General features: G+C 38.2%; 3 protein-coding genes across 3 annotated transcripts; all 3 read left to right on the top strand.

Moving 5' to 3' along the window:
• Nucleotides 1–1,821: 1,821 nt before the first annotated feature.
• Nucleotides 1,822–19,313, top strand: LOC144661540 (uncharacterized). Its single transcript, XM_078522346.1, has 4 exons — nt 1,822–1,966; nt 13,190–13,527; nt 14,926–15,003; nt 17,917–19,313. Exons 2-4 carry the CDS (start codon nt 13,200–13,202, stop codon nt 18,444–18,446), a joined length of 936 nt encoding a protein of 311 aa, XP_078378472.1. The 5' UTR covers nt 1,822–1,966; nt 13,190–13,199; the 3' UTR covers nt 18,447–19,313.
• LOC144659276 (uncharacterized) lies at nt 4,450–6,132 on the top strand. Its single transcript, XM_078519697.1, has one exon. It carries the CDS (start codon nt 4,450–4,452, stop codon nt 5,044–5,046), a length of 597 nt encoding a protein of 198 aa, XP_078375823.1. The 3' UTR covers nt 5,047–6,132.
• Nucleotides 19,314–21,187: 1,874 nt separating the features above from the next.
• On the top strand, nt 21,188–21,918 carry LOC144660956 (uncharacterized). Its single transcript, XM_078521675.1, has 2 exons — nt 21,188–21,636; nt 21,819–21,918. The coding sequence occupies exons 1-2, from the start codon at nt 21,419–21,421 to the stop codon at nt 21,916–21,918; spliced, it is 318 nt and encodes a 105-aa protein (XP_078377801.1). The 5' UTR covers nt 21,188–21,418.
• Nucleotides 21,919–22,256: the final 338 nt, after the last annotated feature.

Genomic DNA, 22,256 nt, shown 5'->3' on the forward strand with positions numbered 1-22,256 from the left:
ACAGAAAATAGACTTCACGTATTATAAGCAAGCTGCATTTGGCGTCCAGTATTTATTAATTCATTAATTTAAAAGAAACATACCTCGTTTACACTTTCTTCTTTTTAATGTTTAATTCTCTTTATCGTTGCACTCAGTACTGCGGCCTTTTTGTGTTTTGCAATTCTTGTTCTTGGCATTTTTAACTTTTATTTCAGCCAAGACGTCGACCCAACAAGAAAAGCTAATGCGTGACAATTTCTTTTCCATTGTTCCATATTTCGGAAAGATTTCGGAAAGCTTTCGCAAGGTAGCCAAGCGTAGTCATTTCACGCGTGGTGCACAGGAATTCGATGTTTTGCGTAACTCGAAACAAAAGGAAATCCCAGAGCACAAAATTATCTCAAACTTCGACATCGCTTCAATGTTTACTCAATTTTGCGTTTAGTTTAGACAACCTTAAAAATTTTCAATGAGCATGAAATTTAGGGATTGTGTGGTGTACTGATTATTTGTCACCCTGAAAAAATTTGGAAAAAATTCATCGACGGGTTTTTGAAATAATCGCTTTTTTGCAAAAGTAGCCGTAAAAATGGTAAATAGAGCTAAACATTGAGCTCTACTCCGATTAAGATATTTTCATATTTTTCGAAATCGCGCAAGTCTACTTTCTTCTAAAGGTTTGGATGTAGTATATGGGACATTTCTAAAAGGAATGGGGGCTAAATCCTCTCATTAAACATAAAAAAGAAGCAAATTTCTTTATATGAAGTCTTGACTTTATTTTACGCATAAATTATACCATCTAAAAAGAAATTCCAAGTTATTTCAAAATTCCTCTTGTAGATTTCGATGAAACTCCACTGAGATGAAGGCAAACACCCAAGGTATACGTAGCGTGGAGGATCTCGAGAGAAAATGCAGTTACCGCTTAAAATTCGATTCAGAGCAAAACCCTGTGTGACGTCATTGCCACGTGATATTCATTCTGATCGCCAAAAAAATTATATCATATTGAAGTTCAGTCTATGTGTAATGCATGTGATGTAGTAGTTTTGTTATTGACATCAATCCCTTTAAGTATGAGGGTTTCAAAGTTGTTAGGTATCGCTAGAAAAAAACTGGGTCGAGCCACCTTAAAGTCCCTATTAATAAAGACGACGGACTTTTTCTAAAGTCTAGCTTGAGTCTAGCTGAGATCCCCCACCACAGCAAAACATGACAAAATGATGTCAAGATGCTGTTGCGTTCTTGTAATTAAATGATTTACCGTATCATAATTAATAATCATCCAAAATAGAAAATTAATTTCCAATCGAATGTCTGAATTGTAGAAAAGGATGAACAGCAAAGAAAAACCGATAAACATCGTCGAAACTTCGGGGGCAACCTAGTCTCAGCTATTTCTAGTATTTTAATACTTAAACACTTAAAAGTGTTTAACTCAACAAGAAATCCTCGCTTAGACCACAAAGCAAAAGAGAACAGGGAAGTTAAAAAAGGACTTGTACTAGATATAAACGAAAGGGACAAGTTCATTTTCACGAAGTTTAATGTTGTAAAGAAAACAGACATGTCTGACACCTATATTTAATTTAAAGCCTTAAGCGGTGTAAACAATTCATGGTCAGAGCAGCCTTAAGACCTTACTGGCGGCGAAGTATCGTATATCGGTTGTAACGCTTCAATATAACGCAAAAAAGAGGAAGTAGCGCTTGTTTTATTCTATTTCTCCCCTTCTCGCGCCAGATCCTGCTGTGTCTCTGAGCCGGAGCTCGTTCCCTGGCTTCACAGGTTAAGGGGCACACTTCCTCGTTACCAGTCTCCCAGCTGTACCTTTTCTTCCTCTTCAGTCGCACGTTTGTCTTGCTGCGCTGGATGCTATTGCAGATTTCATCTAAAAGACTTCGTTCAACCTCTCGCAAACACAAGATTAGAGTGAATTTCTTTATCGGACGGAGGCTTATACACATATTGTAGTTAAAAGGTAAGTGATTTTAAGAATAGTTGACCTATAGCTAACGCTTAGTTATTGTCATATGCTAACTTCAGTTAGGCCTTTCAAAGCTAAACTCGGACTGCTTTAAGTTCAGTTTACGTTAAGTTTGGCAAGCAGGTGAAATGCTACAGAATCGATGCGTTTGTGGACATTTTTTATCTCGATCTCCCGTTTCTATAGCCTCCTACACAGACGTTCTTTGGGCTCGTCGCGCACCCAAAGAACGTCTGGGTAGGAAGCTAGCGTTTCTTTGCATGTTGTTCAACGATAGGCCACGATCAGGAAACTCACGACTGAGTTTAATAGCGAGATGGAGAGTAAAGCAATGAACACAACGTTTACTTTCTTGTACAGCAGAGAACGAATCGAATTCAAATCTAGGTCGATCTACTAAGTAGGAAATATACATAATATGCTCAAAAATCGCAAACGTAAGCTATCTTAAGGCCTATAAATGTTTTTCAGTGTGATAAGTAAATAAACCCTAACAACAATAACACTTTCAACCATTCTCAATAAGATGCTATTTTCGCTTAACCAAGGCGCTTAACGAAGGCGTTGAATTTTTCGATTGACTTCACCGCGATTTAATTTATTGCGTTCAGTAGAATCGATTCAATGCGTCTTTTTTGACGCAGCCCCCACAGATTAAACCCAAAGCGAAGAATCAAACAAGCATTGGTTTCTATAACCACCTGAACAGTAGCATGTAAATATTGACTTTAACAGAGCGTAAAATCAAATTTCCATAACAGGGGAATGATTTTCAGCTGAAAAATTTTTACAATTTTTTTTGGAATACCGAAGTGAAACAAGTCACTAATTTTAGCTTGTACCTTTGTCCCAAGTGCCGATCGTTCTTTTTTGCAGTTCGAGACGAAAGTGCGGGTGAAGACCGCCGCGCACTGCCTGATTATTTTTCAGACGTCAACAAATCTTTACTTGTCGGCTAGTTGCCAGTGGCGGCGGGCTTAAGGGAAGGAGAGCCCCGCGAAGCAAATATTGTGTGCTCTTTTCTTGGGGTTTTCTGAATACTATACTCTATTGTGTTCGCAATTATATGCAATTTCGTTCCGAGATATATCACTGAATATAACTCTAGTTAACTGCGCTGCGCAGTTCTTGCTCTGCACGAGTACTTTTGTCTCAACTAAGCACTTTAGCGTGAAACCTTCTATTTTTAAGCGATTGACTCAAGGAAATTTCTAACGGGTTGGAAGATTACATTCGTGTCATGGAATGTGCTGACCTTGTAACTTTCACTTTCATAAGGCATTAAATAACGTCGGCGTGACTTCAATTCACGTCATGTTCGATTCAAAAGCTATGAATCAGTTACTAATGGAAACTTTCCGAATCCTTTGTTCTGTCAAATGTTGGATTTTGAAGCGTTTGACTCAAAGAAAATAGAAAATGTTTATGCTATAAAAGAAAAATGTTTCAGCGGACTAGGATAAATACTGTAAACACAATAACCTTCGTGTCATGAAATTCGCTGACGTTGTACCTTTCAATTAAATATTTGCAAAGCAAGCAAGGACCTGCTAGAACTTGCCCGGATTACGTCACCAGTGCGGGACAAGGGAAACCTCGAATTATATTAGTACTTACATAACCACCGTGCTAAAGATAGTTGTGAAGAACGTTAACCTCAAATTGCTACTCAAAACTGCCGGCCAAAAGCGCGAGTTTCAAGAAAGAAAGTGATAATTCTTGTTAGTTGTAGATGGAACTAGTAAACCATGAAATGCCACACAAGGCGTTTTCTTGCCGTTTTGTTTGTCAGTCGAAACACTTTTGACGCAGGTAGGGGGGGGGGGGGGGTGCATTTTTTGTTCTCCACACAATAGCGACCTTTAGATTTGACTAGCGGTACGAAATCGAGTACGAGTACGACTTTGGAATTTTGAGACAATTATATCCCCGAACTATCCTATCCTCCTTCCTATTACTGACCAACACATAAAAAAGTTAGGAAAAAGGTTTGTGTCACTAGTAAAGCCTAGTTCTCATATGATCGTCCCGATCGTCTCTGTCGCTTCAAAAAGTTTGCTTGCTCCAATCACCTCAGACTTTGCAAACGACAGAAGCGACAAAGACGATCGGGGCGATCATATTAGAACCAGCCTTAATTATACGTGTCACACGAATTTGGTTTGAATTAATCTCGTACTTGAAGTCTCTTAGAAGTCCAAGCTAAAGGTCGCTATAACTATGGGCGCTTTCCATTCGACCAAAAATTCTGGTTTGAGTTTCGGAAAATTGCAGTGGCGAATAAAGCAGCATTTTCCAACTTTTCCGGTTGACTGCACGGAAGGCAAAACAAAATTTGCATATGGTCAGGTAGTGGGTCTAATATGGAAATTTCTTCGGTGCATAAAAACTAATGCACTGTGGCCGGTTTCCTGCACATATAACTCGATATTTTTGCAAATAAAAAGCATTCCGAGCACTGTAAATAAACGCCACGAATGACATCATGGCCACAAATACAAGGACCTTTCAAAAGGCACACTACAAGCAACGTCGCCAACCCAAAAAGTTTAGTGAGCAAAACAAGCGAAAGGAAGATCACTGCCAAAATGAACGACATCGTCTCAAAGAACCTCTACCTTGAAGCCCATTCCAGGAGAGAAAGCATCAAATATTTCAATATCCCAGAAGCACGTGAAGAAGACACCGAAGAAGTGCTCAGAAATTTTTTGGAACAAGATCTCGGCTACCGCAACGCCCGCAACGTTGAAATTCAACGTGTACACCGCCTCACAACCCGCCGGAATAGCGACACAGCTTCACGTCCAATCATTGCCAGATTTCTTCGATATAAAGATGTCGAGGAAATTTTTTCTTTAGGGCGACGACTAGAAGATACTGATTTCCAAATGTTCCGTGATCTTCCACTGGAAATCATTAAGCGACGGAAAGATCAAATGGCAGTCTTCAAAGAAGCACGACGACAGGGCATGAGAGCATCTTTCAGCAAGAGCCAGCCCGACAAACTGTTTGTAAACGGCAAATTCTGGCCTCCCGGCAAACGTCTAGATGCAGCTGACGAAGCAGATGAGTAACTGTGTTTAATAATTATACCTCGTACCTTACTTTCTTTATATATAAATCTCTATGCTACAGGTGGCGGGCGGCTTAGCTGTCCGACAATACTTACTCGATCCGATTTTCACCATTCGGACCCGCTAGTCGCTTAACCCAAACTGATTAGGATTTTTTATAGTTTTGTTTATGCTTTATTTGTTGATTATTTGCCTAACCTCACGCGCTTTAGTATGTTTATGTGTATTTTTTTGTGTTTTTTCGTGCCACCAACGTGCTTTTCGTATTATTACAACACTTTTTTGTCGACTCCAGTATGCACAGATATACAAAGTACTTCGCCAAAATATTTCTAGATATTTAGTATACAATTTCTACTTTCAAAGCTTAAAAATACGATTTCTGAGCAGTATGCAAAACAATGTCGTATGTGTTCTGTTCATAACGCTTTTATTGTCAAATAATCAAATAGTGCAGATATCGATTATATCACCTTTTATTTCAACACAATATAGATAACAATACAATCACGGTAGCTTCTCTCAATGTACGGGGCCTTGGGAATAACGCTAAAAGAAGAGAAACTTTTAATTGGCTCAGATCTAAAAAATATTCGATCTACATGCTGCAAGAAGTACATTGTTCGCAAGAAAATTCACACCTATGGGCTACTGAATGGGGATACAAAAGCCTTTTCAGCTCCTTCTCCAGCAAAAAAGCTGGTGTAAGCATTCTTTTTAATAACAACTTCGATCTTCAAATCAAAAAAACCTATACCGATGATTCAGGACGCCTTATCTTGTGTGACTTAAAAACAAATGGAAAAAGCATAACCCTAGCAAACATTTACGCCCCAAACGATGATGATCCTGCTTTCTTTAAAAATCTCTTTGATCACCTTCAAGATTTCGAAGGAGAAGAAATAATCATTGGAGGCGATTTCAATCTCGTTCTTGATGTAGAGAAAGATAAAAAAGGGGGCCTGCCCAAAACACATCACAACGCGCAAAAAACCATTCATGAGATATGCGATAACTTCGATCTTGTTGATGCCTGGAGAATATTGAACCCCGAAGAAAGAAGGTATACTTGGCGACAAACACAGCCTTCTGTAGATTAGACTTCTTCTTAACAAGTCAAAGTTTTCTGTGCAGCATTATCTCTGCAAACATTCTACCGGGCTTTAAGACAGACCACTCAATGATCACATTAAATATATCTCTTCACTCAAATCCAAGAGGGCCTGGTTTTTGGAAACTCAACACATCACTTCTGGCCGATAAGGACTACATTGATTTGATAAGGTTAACTATCCGTGAAACACAGAATGAATACGAAAACGATGAGTCCATAAACCCTGCGCTTCTTTGGGATATGATTAAACTTAAAACTCGGGAAAAATCCCTTAGCTTCGCTGCCGCCAAAAAGCGCAAAACTTTGAATAAACAGCATGAGCTAGAGGAAAAAATTGCCTTACTAGAGAAAGAACTGGAACAGCCGGCTGCCGTCAGCGAAACGCAAAAAACAAATAAAACACAACAACTTGAGTTATTCAAAAGCGAACTAGAAGAGATAATCAAAGTGCGTACCCAAGGGGCAATCTTGAGATGTAAAATTAAGGTAACCGGTTGTTTCGCCTACGAGTTGTTTCGCTAACGGCCAGTTCGCTAACGAGTTAGGTCAATTCGCTAACGTCTAAAGTCGTTTCGCTAACGAGCTGTAGGTCGTTTCGCTAACGTATTACGAAGATTCATATTTTATAATATGTACTAATAGAACATAACAATCCACATTAAAAACCCGTTGAGTTTGACGATGACATCAAATTCAGCGACGTAAACACGACAGTTTAAAACATACCGTAGTTAAATATGTTTCCATGTTTGTCCGAAAAAGGACTGAAAGTCAAGTCCCAGTCCTCCGCGTGACGTAAAAGACTGATCAACATTGTAGACTACTATACGTCATCAAAAGTTTATTTCACCCAGCTTTTTTTTCAACAATCGATTAAGTTCCAGCGACTCACACTCCAGGCAGAGACAGAGCCTTTACAGAAACTGGTCGACTACATGAAGAATCAGTGGATCGGGAGTTCAGACTTCCCTCCCCGTAACTGGAACGTCTTCAAACAGCCCATCCGCACCAACAACGACACTGAGGGGTGGCACAACGCACTCAATCGTCGAGCCGGTGGCCACTCCGGATTGCCATTATATACCCTGGTTGAGCTTCTCGATAAAGAGGCTAAACTGACAGCAGTTGCAATTAGGCTCGTGTCTGCCGAAAAACTTAAGCGTATCCAGATAAAGAAATACAGGAACCTTCAGGCAAAGCTGTTGGATAGCTGGGACAAGTACGATAAGAAACAGAAGACCATCGACCAGCTCCTGAAGACCTGCGCCCGCCTTAACGGCCCGGCTCGTGACAACTCAGCTCGTGCTCAATAATTCACTGATTGTAAATAGGAGTAAGGCTTCCGTGTTTAGGACTTATAAAATGTTTGTAAATAGTTTGATTTGTAATAAAATGTAGTTACTTTGATTACTTTGTTGTTTTCATTTACTAGCGTTAATCTTGAACAAAAAACAAACAAACTAGAATCGCTTCTGAAAAGTAGAAATACTAATTTGAATTTACACTGCACAATTTGCCTTCTGGGAAACAAAATGGTGGCTTTAAGTCTTGCAAGCTTAACTTTTTGAAGCGATTCGAGTTTGTTTTTCGGCAAGAGCGTGAGTTCGATTGTCTTATTCTGTTGATGAAAAAGAACTAAAAGAGACGTCAAGGTATTAACTTAATACGTTAGCGAAACGATCTACAGCTCGTTAGCGAAACGACTTTAGCCGTTAGCGAATCGACCTAACTCGTTAGCGAACTGGTCGTTAGCGAAACAACTCGTAGGCGAAACAACCGCAATTCAAAATTAAATGGTACAATGAAGGTGAAAAAAACACTAAATATTTTCTCAACCTTGAGAAAAGACACTTCAAACTGAGTACAATAAGCCAGCTTAAAATCACCGATCAAGAATTTGTCACATCCGACAGAGAAATCCTTGCTGAATGTGAAACCTTTTATAAAGAGCTCTACACATCCCAGAAAAATGTGATACCACGCGAAAGCGCTTTTTTCCAATCTGAAAATGACACGGTTCTGGACCACAATGAGGCAATGAGCTGCGAAGGTCATTTAACAGAACAAGAGTGTCTAAAAGCGCTAAAAAGCATGGATCGGGACAAAAGCCCTGGAACAGACGGACTCCCAGCTGAGTTTTACAAAACGTTTTGGAAAGACGTGTCTCCCCTTCTGATAAGTGCTCTCAACTATTCATATGATGAAGGAAGTCTTTCGATCACACAAAGACGCGGAATCATTAAACTCATACCAAAAAAAGACGCAGAACCACATTTAATTAAGAATTGGCGACCACTGTCTCTCCTTAACTGCGACTACAAAATAGCCGCAAAAGCTATCGCAAATCGAATAAAATCAGTTATCCAAAAACTTATCAACAACGACCAGACGGGTTTCCTAAAGGGTCGATTTATTGGAGAAAACATAAGATTGATAGATAACATCATTAACCATGCTTCCCAAAAAAATATCCCAGGGCTATTGCTTTTTATAGATTTTGAAAAGGCCTTCGACTCGCTTGAATGGTCTTTTATTGAGCGCACGCTCCAGTATTTTGGGTTTGGCCCTTCTCTGATAAGCTGGTTTCAAACATTTTACAATAACATCGAAAGCTGTGTCTTAAACAATGGCTGGGGGAGCTGTTTTTTCAGAATACAAAGGGGCGTTAGGCAAGGTTGCCCTCTTTCGCCTTATCTATTTATATTATCTGCTGAAATCTTAGCTAAAGCAATCAGATCGAACAAGAGCATAAAAGGAATACATGTAAACAACTCAGAAATCAAAATAAGCCAGTACGCAGACGACACAACCTTCATTCTGAACGGCACTAGGGAGTCATTATGCGCCACACTTAGGACGATCGAAACTTTTGGAAGTATGTCTGGTCTCAGACTTAACAGCAAAAAGACCGAAGCTCTATGGATTGGATCAATGGTGGGAAATAAGGAAAAACTTTTTCCTGAGAAGAACTTTAAATGGCCAGAAAAGAAAGTTAAGGCCCTCGGCGTCTGGCTTTCTATTGATCCTAGCATCACATTAAACATAAATTATAGGGAAAAAACGGACAAAATTAGAAACATTTTAAGCAATTGGAAATATCGCCGGCTAACGTTACTCGGCAAAATCCAAGTAATCAAAAGTCTAGCAGCATCTCAACTTACGTACATTCTAGCCCCTTTGGCGACAAATCATAAAATCATCAAAGAAGTAAACGATCTCTTCTACAGCTTCCTTTGGGACAATAAGGGTGATAAGATTAAGCGAAGTGTCATGATAAACGACTATAAAAACGGAGGTTTAAAAATGGTTGACATTGTTTCTTTTACCAAATCGCTCAAGACTGTTTGGATTAAAAAATATCTTGACGACTCTAACCGCGGAAAATGGAAAGAATTTTTTGAACTTGAACTTGGGAAGTATGGCGGCAAACTAATCTTCAGATGCAACTTACATAAACGTGACATTTCAAAGTCGATATCGGTCCAAGACCCTTTTCTACAAGAAATTTTAGAAATATGGTCAGAGGCTAACTTTGATGACAAAATCAAAACCGAGAAGCAATTTCTGGAACAACACATATGGCATAATTCACTAATTAGAATCGAAAACAGACCGGTTTTCTACAAACATCCTTTCCTACATGGAATTACTAAGGTAGGCCAGTTAATGACGGACTCGCGCAGTTCTCTCCCTCTTGCAGATCTTATCAGCACTTACAATATACGAATACAACCTATAAAGTATCTAGGCCTTATTTCTGCCCTTCGGCACCATTTCAACTCTAACTGTCTTGGCAAAGAACCTTGTAGCATAGAAAATCCCGATACCTTTTCCGAGACTTTTATTAAGAACGATAAAGCGAACAGAGTTGTATACCAGAAGCTCCTCTCTTCCAAAAGAACCGCACCTTTAAGATGCCAAGAGAAATGGAACGACAGTATTAAATCTGATGAAAGATGTCCTGCTGACTGGACTAGTGCCTATTGTCTGGCAGCTAGTTGCACAAAAAGCACAAAACTCATAAACTTCCAATTCAGATTTCTTCATCGTATTCTACCAACGAACCTTTTCCTAACAAAAATTGATATAAAGCAGGACCCAAACTGCTCTTTTTGTACCAACCATCCCGAAAACCTGATCCACCTGTTCTGGAACTGTACAATAGTAGCAACCTTTTGGGAAACTTTGACTGAAAAACTTAAACAGGTCAACCTAATAACGATAGACTATCCAAAACACTCCGCCATATATCTGGGTCTGAGACCAGACACCACCAAGTTTTCACTTCAATTAAATTTCTGCTTTCTTCTGGCAAGACATTATATATGGAGCTGCAGAGTCAACAAGAAGATCCCGGTTTTAACAACTTTTCTTGTGTCCCTTAAATCGCAGTTTCATATAGAGTCCAACAACCTAGATACTACCTCTAAGAAATGGAATCTTTTACTTCCACTTCTCGACATTACGTAGTCTTTTTTGCAAAAAAAAAAAAAAAAAAAAAAAACTCCCTCGTATATTAACCTTCTTTAAGCGAACCAAGGCCAAAGTGCATTTGAGAGATAAATATACTTTTTCTGTTTTATATTACTTATCTAGGTTATCTTTCTGCACCAATTATCATCAATTATTATCAACTATTAACTATAAATAACATTTAGGATTAAATATTAATTATTAGTAACTGCTGTTAATCAAACTGAACTATATGAAGTAGCTATCGCGTATAATATTTGTTAAAAAATAATAATAATGAACTGATGTAATAATAGGCAAAAGGAAACATTTTTAGGCAGAGGAGTCGCCCTTTTATTTATTTATTTAATTTTTCTTTTCTTGTATGTTGTTAATGTAAGTAATTTTTTACGTAGTTTCTTTTCGTGTAATAAGTGTTATTGTTTTTGTGAATGAATAAAAAAAAAAAAAAAAAAAAAAAAAAGTTTAGTGAGCAAAACAATGGCGTAGCCTGCACGCGCGTTATAAATATTTGTACATTTCTTTGCTGCCGCCTGCAAAACAACAACGAAAAACAACCAAGTTCACATAAGTTTTTTATTTGGAGTTTCAAGAATGCTTCCTTGCTGAAATTACTCCCAAAAACGTGCGTTTTTTTTAACCGTTAATCGATTTTCTTGGCTCTACGGTCCAAATTTTCTCTAAATTTGCTAAAAATGCACTTTCTGACAATGCAGGAAGATTTTGATGTAATTACCATGTAAAAATGTACAATATTTTACTTTGGCGCGTGCACATAAGCCATTTTTTTTTTTTTTTTTTTTTTTTTTTTTTTTGCTTAACCGTTCCAATTTTTTGTCCTTGCTCTTTTCCTTTTCGTTTTTCTCTGCTTTCTTATTCTCTATATCTTTTACTCTGTGCACCCTTTCTACTGGCCTGAAAAGTTTTGACCTGAATCAATGGAAAATCCTAGGAAAGGAGATCATGATCAAGTACGGGTATTTTGGCCTGTTTTAGCACCAATTTTACACCAAAAACTTTCGATTAGCTCTGTCGGAATGCAGTAAATATTGAAGATGGACAGTCCTATGGAAAGATCTATCCCAGCTCTATAAGATGCAAATCTCAAAAATCTGCTGACGTATAAATTGGTGACGTCATAAGTGGCAGAATGGCTATTCCTCCAAATCCTGGAAAAATCCGGGCTTAGCATGTTAAGGGTTAACACATGTAGCTGCTTTCAGCCGCACAAATCGCCGAAGGAACTTGGGCTGAGTGTAAAATGGTCGCTTTTTCTAAAATTTCCGGAAAAGAGGACAACCTCGCAAGGTAGACCCAAATTTTCGAAAAAAATTTCCGGTAACTTTCAGTTCCATTTGATTTTGCTTCTGGAATTTCCGGGGTTTTCGGTTGAATGGTTCGCGTTTCGAAAAGTCGACACTCCCAGGAAACTTCTGTACCATTCGTCCTTGTTCCGAAATTTCCGGAATTTTTGGTCGAATAGAAAGCACCCTATAACTCGATTATGTTGTTCAAATTAAAAAAATATATATATAATTTATACTACAACGAGTTATACACTTTAACTTTGTATGAGGTTTAAAAGTTTTTAAGCTTTCACGGACCTAGTGACCAACAATTCCTAGCAAGTATTTACACTGGTTTCTTGCTAGAGAATGCAAATAAACATAACCGCTACGAGGCTCAAAAAACATCAGCATGTTCTGAGAGAAATAGAATGAATCTAGGCCAAGTTTTCATCATATGTCAGTGATTTAGAAATACCGGCTGCTTTAAAGAGTGTTTTAGGAAAATCGTCCGCCATTACGGTTTGTTTGTCTGAGTCTTGTCTGAGTCATGACGTCACTCGCGCGGTCAGGGCTCAAACACAGACTGCTCGATCCGGAGTTTATTCAAGCTAATCGTTAGGCCACAGTAGGTTTCACAGAATAATTTTAAATTTCCCGTCTTCCCTGAGGTTAAGGTCGTAACTTTTTCAACACTGAAAGGCCAAAGAAAGCAGAAAAGAAAGAACGAGAAAGACAATTCCATGGGTAAATGGATCAAAATAATTTCTGGATGTATTTCGTCGCTGTTACATTAGACTGAGGCTCTGGGTGCACTCTAGATGGGGCTGCAGGAATCTAAGTTATCCCTTAAATTTCGACGATTTCTCGAATAGTCAGTCAAAATTAAAGCCCATTTCTTAGCTATTATTGTATTTTGCAGACCTCAGTTCTCAGATGACAGTTAAATTTTGGGCGGTTATCAGCATTTAGTTATAACAAAAACAGTCCGTTTAAATGATTTTCGTGGATTTAACGTCTCTCGATATTGTTGCGAAAAAGCTGCTGGCTTGAGACATTGACTGTGTAAAGCATCCTGTAATACATGGCTAGTATATTACACGAAGTAGGATTACACGATTGCCGCTTCCTTGCACCAAGATTCCGTGTTTCCCCGAGCAAAAACTTTTGCACTTTTCTTGGACCAAAATTGCGAGGCAAATTGTATAAAACGTTACTTAATGCAACAACGTACTTGTTTCACTCTCATCGTGTTTTCTTTTTAAAACAGGTTCAGCAAAATGCCAACGGGAACGATGATCGGCAGACCAAACATATCAACTGATCATGACGAACCAATGGATGAAGAACATAGAAAAATCTTGAAGAGTGTCAGAGAGGTGCTCGTGCAAGACATGGATCCTGAAGAAGTGTTACTCGCGATGTCTGGTTCACATTTGTTAAGTGAAAGAGACGAAGAAAAGATAAAGGCGAAGGATCTAACTCGACACCAAAAATGTGAAATGTTGTTAGATACAATACCAAAAAGAGGTGCAAAAGCCTATGACATCTTTAAGGAAGCAATTGAGAAAGCTCATTCACATCTCATAAGTACAATTTTAAAAGCCGGTAAGTGACTTTATCTATACGGAAATTAAAGTGAAGGTGAATAGCTAACAACTATTATTCACCGAAGTTGAGGTGGATAGTGGTGGATAATTGATTATTTTTCAAACAACGAAAGGCGGCCAGCTACATATCCGTTTCACTGGTATATTCTGGCAACCAGTGATTGGCTAGGGAAAAAAGATAACTTTTTATTGATAAAGATAAAGTTTGTCGTTGAAAGTGAAAGCTTGCTACTCCTGGTTAATGTTATACAGTCAACTTTCTCTTAACGGACACCTCTCTAAGACGAACACCTCTTTAAGACGGACACCTGGTGTTGGCCCCATCCCTGCTATTTCCCAGTCATTTTACTTTAACTAAACTCCCTATTAGACGGACACCTCTCTAAAACGGAAAGTTGGAGCCGGTCCCTACGGTGTCCGTTTTAGAGACAGTTGACTGTAGCGTACAGTTAACTCTCTCTTAACGGGACGGGCACCTTTATACGACGGACACCTGGTGATGGACCCTGCTTTTTTTTCCCTATAACACAGACACCTCTCTAAGACGGACAACGGACACTTGAAAAGTGTTTTTATTTGAAGTGAATAATACTTCAAAAGTTAGTAAGGGTATCAAACTTACTGACCAAAAACAATTATCAATCTTAAAAGTTGATTATTACAATTAGAAGCTCTCGACTTTTGCTTAATTTAAGAAGCGAACACGGTCTTTTTATTGTTTTAGTCTTGTTCCTAGGCTCTTACCGAAAGTGTTCGTAGAAAAAGCATTAAATGTTAAAAGAAGTGCTCGTTTTTTGCCAAAAAAGTGCCAAAATAATGCTGGGTTACATAAAAATGCCCACTTTTTCCGAATTTTTAAACATAAAATATTATATTTTTTAGATTTTCAGTTACATTTTTCAACAATAAAATGTAACGATCAATGTTTGATGTCAGAGTACGCTCTCGAGCTATCTCTGCCTTCGCTGGCTGACTTCCACTGTTCCTCGATGACAACGTGAGGATGTCGTAATCTTGGAACGAGTGTGATAAACTGGGTTTCAAGAAGGCAACCACTGGCGTATAAAACCTATTCCGCAGACCTCCTCGGCTGCTTTGACTTAAATGAGGGCATAATGCATCTTTGGACGCCATAAATAAAGTCAGATTGTGCTTTTTAACACAAAATTATACAAATAGTCAGTCGAAAATCCAAGATAATGCTAGCAGTGCTTTTTGGGATAAAATGTAAAAATAAATGCTGGCCGCGAAGCCAAATAATGCCCAAAAAGTGCTAGCACTATCGGTAAGAGCCTACTTGTTCCAGTTTGCAAATTAAAATCAATGATTGAAATCAATTCTCTACTGTGTAGCTGCACTGTCACGTAACTGTTTTCCCACTTTTCTTTCACAATAGAAAACAGCGTATTGAGATCCGAACTAAGCATGGAACGAGAAAACAGCGCAGATCTACGAGAAAGACTTAGTAGCACAGGTACATTAGGAAAATAACATTATTGAACATTAAACAGCTGAGTTAAGTAGGTGCACTAGTTTCAGTGCATGGATATTTTCAACTTTCTTATATGGTTTAATCTTTAGGAAGAAATGTATTTACCATACTCGTATGTCTTTACAATGCATTGTTTTGGTATGCTAACCGTTAATCCCCCTACCTCGTCATGGCCACTGGGCATTCGGTAGAAAAAGAGCAATGTTATCGAACCGGTAACGGACCGTCGTATCATATTACTTGGAGTTTCCTGCATTTTTTAGCACCTTAACCTTGACGGATCAATGCAAGGATTTTTTTTTCAGTTTACGCAACAATTATGGTATTAAACATATGTCCAATAACTGGTGAACACGTTATGATTAGCTTTATCTGCCTACAACTGAAAAACAAGTCCGCTGGTACAAACTCGTGGTTCTTTTTTTCTATTTTGGAATATTTTGGACGTATTGAAGTTAATAACGTAATCTGAATCTAGCAAATCTTAATTTGTCAGTTTGCGGTTCTTGATTCTTGCATCATAATTAATTATCCGAGTTCAGTGGCCCAGAGCCACTTTGATTTATTATCGAATTTTTAAGTGACAACATTCGGCAAACGTTTAAGGTGGCTCTAAACTCTATGTGTGGAATTGTTTTAAACTTTGTCAAAAGTTACACCTTGTCGTACTGATCAAAATTTAATAATAAAAATAGGGTCACCGAGCTCGTTTTTGAGTCATTAGCAGTTAAAGCTAAAATTATAAAGCGTGTTTTTAGAAGGTTATACTATTGCTATGGTAACCCAATGGTAAAAAAAAAATGATAACAACGTGTTTACTTACAATTGGGCATTTGTTTGACACCATCATTGTAGCATCAAATGATAAAGAGTGGTTATATTAAATGACCCATCAAAATCTTAGTCTAGGAAAGTGCCGGAAACTGTCGACTGCAACGCCAAAATAATTTAGAAACTAATCCAACGTTGTTAATTTTAGGAAGCCAGTCTTGTCCACATTGCTCTAGTTTGAATAATAAACTCAACGCATTAAGGAGAGAAAAGGAGTCTGAAATCAACCGACTTGAGTTAAACCACAACACAGAGAGGCAGACTTTTGAAAAGGAGAAAAACAAAATGGAGGAGAAAATCAAAAAGTTAAAGAAAGGATATGAACAAGTAAAGAAGGATAAAAACGAGATCGAGAAAACTAAAGACAATCTCAAGAAGGAAAACAGAAAATCTTCTGATCTTATTAATAAGTTAATGGAGGAGAAAAGAAAGCTAAAAGAGGAAAAGAAAAACCTTGAAGATGAGAAGGAAAACCTAACAAACGAGAAACGTCAAATCGAGTCAACAGTGAATAAAAAAAATAAAGAAAATGATGAACTCCTGAAAAATGCAATTTACAACTCTTCTGTAATAGACCGACTTCAAGACGAAGTAAACGAGAAGCAGTCTTTTTGCAAAACGTTAGAAGAGCAAATCGCCAATTGCAAGAACTTCGTGAGCAGTAAGTACCAACTTTGAATACAGGAAATATTTCCATATATGAGTAACGTATCCTTGTAGAAAAAAAATAAAAGGTAATGTCCGTGAGTTATAGACCAAACAAAAGTTATGCTAGCTGAGAGAGCTCTCGTGCGATCCTTGGTCGAGAGGTATGAGGGTATAGACCACGAAAATGAGATAACCTGTAACTCAGCGTTAGACAAAGTTCGGAAAACTTGAAAAAATATGTTGGCGTTTCCATAAAACAGAATCCTACGCGTTGTGAAACGTCAGCTGGAACATTTAGGAAACACTTCTCTCACATTCATCGGTTAGAAGTGAGAAAATGGGATCTTACGAGTTCACGCGCGCAATAGCGAAGCGCACTATTACTGAAAATAGATTTCGCCGAATGAGACCTCCCGCATGAGTCGGACAACAATTTTAGTTTGGGCAAAGGCTTTGAATGGAGGGGACGCATTCTTGACAACAAAATAGGGCGTGCAGAGCACAATTTGGGGCCGAGATTCTCGAAAGGTTCGAAAAATGATAGATTCCAAACAGTTTTGCTTTAGTTAGTGAAAAACAGATTGAAGGTATCCAAAAAATGGTCCAAAATTGAATTTATTAGGCGAAGATCCGACAATGAGACCCTGATTTTCACTACAAAATTATTCAGGCTGCCGAGAAATATAAGCGGCGGATAGCGAATTACTATCGAAGTATATAATTGCGAAAGACATCTCTTCTATGATTGCTTCATTTAGGCTCTGGAAAGAACGTAGATTGCAAGAAATTCAGAATTCTTCCCGAATTCTTCGCCGGCCATCTGATCTGTTTTGACACATGATAGATAGAGGGCGAAAATATTATGCTATTCAAACGCCTTTCTAATGGAATTGACGGCGGGTTTGATTTTAATAAAGCTGTTATTTATCCATATTACTATTACAGACTAATTGTTGATTAATATTAAGCGAAAACTAAGCGCGCGCTTCGAGAGCCGTCTACCGATCAATAGACGACACCTGTCTTGCCAATCAGATTACACAGCAGACAACAGACGGCAGCTGGGTTATGCTAATAGCTCATAAAAAAATCTGGTTCGTAGTCTAATTCTTAAATATTTAACGTAATAAGCGGTGCGAATCGTTAGTCTCTGGATAAGGTCGATTCGAATGCAGTAAAAACGGTCGACCAGACTAAAACTTGGGCGCTAGTGTCTAATCACCTTCACTGTGCACTCTCGTTGGTTATAACGTTATGCAGGATCTGTTTAATGATACCAGCACAACGTAACCATTCAGATACAGCGAATCTTGGTGACGAAGGGTGAGAAAAGAGGAAGAAAAGGTATCCGCTAATTGTCTTCTGAATTCCTTTTTTAAGCATTCTTTACAAAATTATTTTTTTGTTATGACACAGGAACTTTCTTACCCAGCGATGAGGACTTTCAAAAGCCCGGAGTTATCTGTTCCTTAAAAAAAGAGAAGTCATCAGAAGTCGTTGCCACCAGATCATCTGATGGGCCAGGGAATGCAAATGACGTAGTCAACCACCAAACCTACAAACTTGTTAAGGGGAAAACACGAAGCTGTGGAACGGCTGAAAAGCAAGATTCCTGGTGGTGTGTTGATTTAGGCAAGGATTACCTCTTGTTTCTCACTCACTACGCTTTAAGACATGGGAAGAAAGAAGGCGATTCAATCCTTTGTCGCCGGAAGCTCCAAGGGTCTATTGATGGAAAGGACTGGAAGGATATTAAAACAAAAAATAGTAGTAACCAGCCAATGCACAGTGGCCCCTTTCCGTACTATACAGGAACGTGGACTGTCGGAGGTGAAGTGGGAGCTTTCCGTTACTTTAGGATTGTTCAAACAGGCAGGAACTCCTCTCGCAAATATGGAATTTATCTATATGGAATTGAGTTATACGGAGTATTAATCAAAGCATAAAAGTGCTGTGAAAAAATGAAACCTTAAAAGCAAGTGTGCAACCGACAATTTTCTTTACTGTAAATTTTCCCAGTGCTAGCAGTAACAACTTAGGGGGCATCCGGACGATTCCCGATTATGCCAACCATACGCCTTCTTACCTTTCAAATAACGTTTTTACTGATACTTTCACTTCCAGCAAAAAAATAAAAGTGGCGTGTTGCAGTTCTAACTTTTACGACACCAGTGAAGAAACGCAAGCGACATGTGATCGTTCAAATGAAAGCTACATGTAAGGAGAGGAAAAATTGATTATTTGGTTTAATTTTATTTATTCGCATTCGCTGTTAAAGAGATAGAAAAATAGAAAAATCTAACATAGAAATTGTTGATTTGGTTCATTAACCGTAGCAGTCACCTGTTGTTTTGTTGAAGTTCATATGCATAACCGAAATTATATACCCCTTATTAACTTTTCACATGCTTTTAGTAACGTTAAAGACGATTTTCCAGTCCGTACTGCGCAATCTCCGCCTGCAATGTTTGTGAGTCTCACAAACAAAAGAATGTTTACTAGCAAAAATAAAAATTCCGTGACAAAACTTACCTTTTTCTTCATTATTAACGCCAGATATCCTTGCAAAACAATAATAACGAGTAAAAGAAGCTCGACGGTATTTCAAACGGACGTTTTAGCTCATCGTGAATTCTTGAACGAAACGATCCGTAATGGCGAACTAAAAAACTTCATGTCCGCTATCATCGAAGTGTAACGTTTTAACGAATTCAAAACAAAAATGAAAACAAACCCTGAGTCTGCGCAGTACGGACTGGAAATCATCTTTAAAGCAGGGTAAACAATATGAATCGGCTTTCCAAAATACCTTAATTTTTACTGAACTAAAATGGATAAATAAAATTATTTCTCAAGTAAAAGAATATAGTGCATTGACTTTTTTGGGCAACAAATTAATTTAAGAAATAACGGTTCCTGTAAGCAAGCAAGCAAGAAGGGTTTATTCACAACTATTTCAATGCAGGTTTTGTTGTCCATTTTGGCCTCTATATTCGGATTTCATCGCATGTCATTTTTTTTTTTTTCGGCAATAAGATCTCTCTCTCTCCCTCGGGCCCTGTATTGCTAAAAAGTGAACTTTACCGAATCACTTCAGAGAGACGGTTATAGGCTGCTTTAATTCCGATCTCTCTTTTAATGACAACATCTCGGACTGCTAATTGTAATCAGATAACCCTTACTTCCAATTCAAACAATGAATATTACAACGATTACATTATTGCGGTTTTCATGCAGAATTCACATCCCTTCTACCCGAGATGAGCTGCGTTCGTTTGTGACGACATTCAATCGAAATTCAATAGTATTTGGCCACCAAATTGAAATTAAATTTGTTGTTTCGTGAATTAGGATAATCATTCCCACGAAAATTTCGAATTAATTAGCTGTTGCTCAAAGAAATATTTCCAGCCGACTGATAAAACTAATTTTGATCAAATAGCACTGTTTGGGTCCAGAATTTATACATTTTATTCCATTAACTTCAAATTCAGTTTAAAAACACGCGCGAAAACTTATCCCGGCAAGCCGGGAAAGCTCGGGCATAACCGTTTACATGGCAAAAAGCTATCCCGCCTAGAATGGTGCCCCGGGCAAGTAGACCGAGTGCCCCGGCAAGGCGGGTTACCCTTCTAGCATGTAAAGGCTTCAATACATTTTCTTAGGAAACGTATGAAAAGTTGGCTCGCCCAGGGTAGCTCGGTTAGCCGGTAACTCGGTTAGCCGGGCACCCGCCTTCCATGTAAACAGGCCCTCAATCATTTTAGGACCTCTCGGGAAAGAGAGTTTCACTTCAACCGGGTCAACAGGTCACGTCCATCAATTGTAATTGGTAGATTTCGATCCATTTTGTTTGTTTCTTTTTTTTCATGGTTCGTTGGTTGTCGCCATAATTATGATTAATTGACGGCAGCAAAAACGCAATCGTAAGTTGGATTTTGAATTTCATAGTTCGCATATCACTGAAAACCGCAGAAAAACATATATAATGATCTAGGCTACATTTTATTATGGTAACCTGGGGGCAGGCACTCAAAACAAGACGCCTATTATATCCCAATTTTTTTTTAAAAGCGTTTGATGATCAGTACGACAGTATTGAACATTGGTGTATAGCTCTTATTTTTTAGAATTGTATACGTTGGAAAACAAAGCCCCGGGGAATGCACAAAAGCCTTTCTTGAATTAACAACAACGAGGGTAGTCAGGCTTGTGTTTTCATACAGACAAAGACTAGAGTCCGGCTTTTTCCAGGGAGCATACTTAGGCCTTTTGCTCCTACCCCTCCTGTTTGTGCCAATTTCTCCAGCTGTCCCCAGTGTAGGGTTTTCCACAAGTTACTCAAAATTTTTAAAAAAGTTGCTCGAAACTTTTTGAATCATGTATCGCACTCTGGTACAATTCACAAAATCAAAAATTTAAGCAAGATCAAAGTTTGTGAGTAGCATATAAAATGAAGAATAACTAAGATTATTTAAAAATAAAAACTTAAGGTAAAAGCTGTTAAAAATTGATTCTAAACGTTTTCGATCTGTTCGATCACTCTGATGATGATCGAACAGATCGAAAACGTTTAGAATCAATTTTTAACAGCTTTTACCTTAAGTTTTATTTTTAACCTTTTATCGGCGAAATGTATATATAAGATTATTTAGTCTGCGTCATTAATTTCAAAAAGAATACATCCCTATTGAGAAGAACCAATGGCAGATGAAAGTGCCAACTTAGCCTCAGAGGTAGCAAGAGCTGCAATTGACTTGTCAGTCTCAGCGACTACTACAGGCTTTACAGTGTCACTAAAACTCGATAACACTGTTTTGGCAGGAATCTTAGGTGTTGGTGCCCCATCATTAGGTGCATTTTATTTGGCTAACAGGCGGCCTGTAGAAATGGTTTAGAAAACCGAAATGAAGCTGGCATGGTTGACCCTGAAGTCAGGAATATTGAACAAGGTTCAATTTTTATTGAACTGTATTGCCATTCAGAGAGGAGCTTCCTGCAGTTTGTGGAGGATTTTGAAGCAAAAAAAGTGGAGAAAAGATTGGAAGAAGAGTTTACAAAAATTGTATTCCAACAGAACTTACAGGTGACCATCAGAAATGCTGATGAAGTAGACAAGAAAGTAAAAGTGATAAGGTACAAATTGACATGCACTAAGTTCATGACTTTGTATATACCGGGTAGATTTTGTCAGCCATTTGACGTCCTAATGTCAGGATCATGCAAAATTATTATAATGCCTTAATACCACTGATCTAATTACTGATTAAAAGAAAGCATGCTGATGTAATTCAACCCTTTTTTTTTTTCTTATTTAGGCGTTCACACGTATGGAGTAACACTAAGGAAGTGGGAGGTAAAAGGTTTCATAAAGTCCTTAAGATACATTTAATCAAAATTAATGAAGTGGAGGGTTAAAAAAAGAAGTTGATCCCAGTCAAGTCCACAGAATGCTTACAACTGACTTGGGAAACCATATATTTTATATGGTGTAGCTGAACTCAACCTCCCCAGTCCTGTAAGGAAAAATGGGAGGGAGGGAACCTTCCCTCCTCCCACTTTTGTATGTTGTACAGATAATATTTTAAACCTGTATTAGTTAAAACTAACCCTTAGGTTATTTTTAAAAAAAATTTGATGTCTCAAAACCTTGTCCAGATTCAGAAAATTGAGATCTTCTTGGTGGTCTCTCTCCTCTGTAGAGGTGCATAGGGTTTTTTCGGCGTGGGGAGAATCTGCTGAGCAAAGTTTATCTT

Source organism: Oculina patagonica, chromosome 7 (assembly GCF_052425735.1).
Source record: "Oculina patagonica isolate OP01 chromosome 7, crgOcupat, whole genome shotgun sequence".
Taxonomy (NCBI): domain Eukaryota; kingdom Metazoa; phylum Cnidaria; class Anthozoa; order Scleractinia; family Oculinidae; genus Oculina; species Oculina patagonica.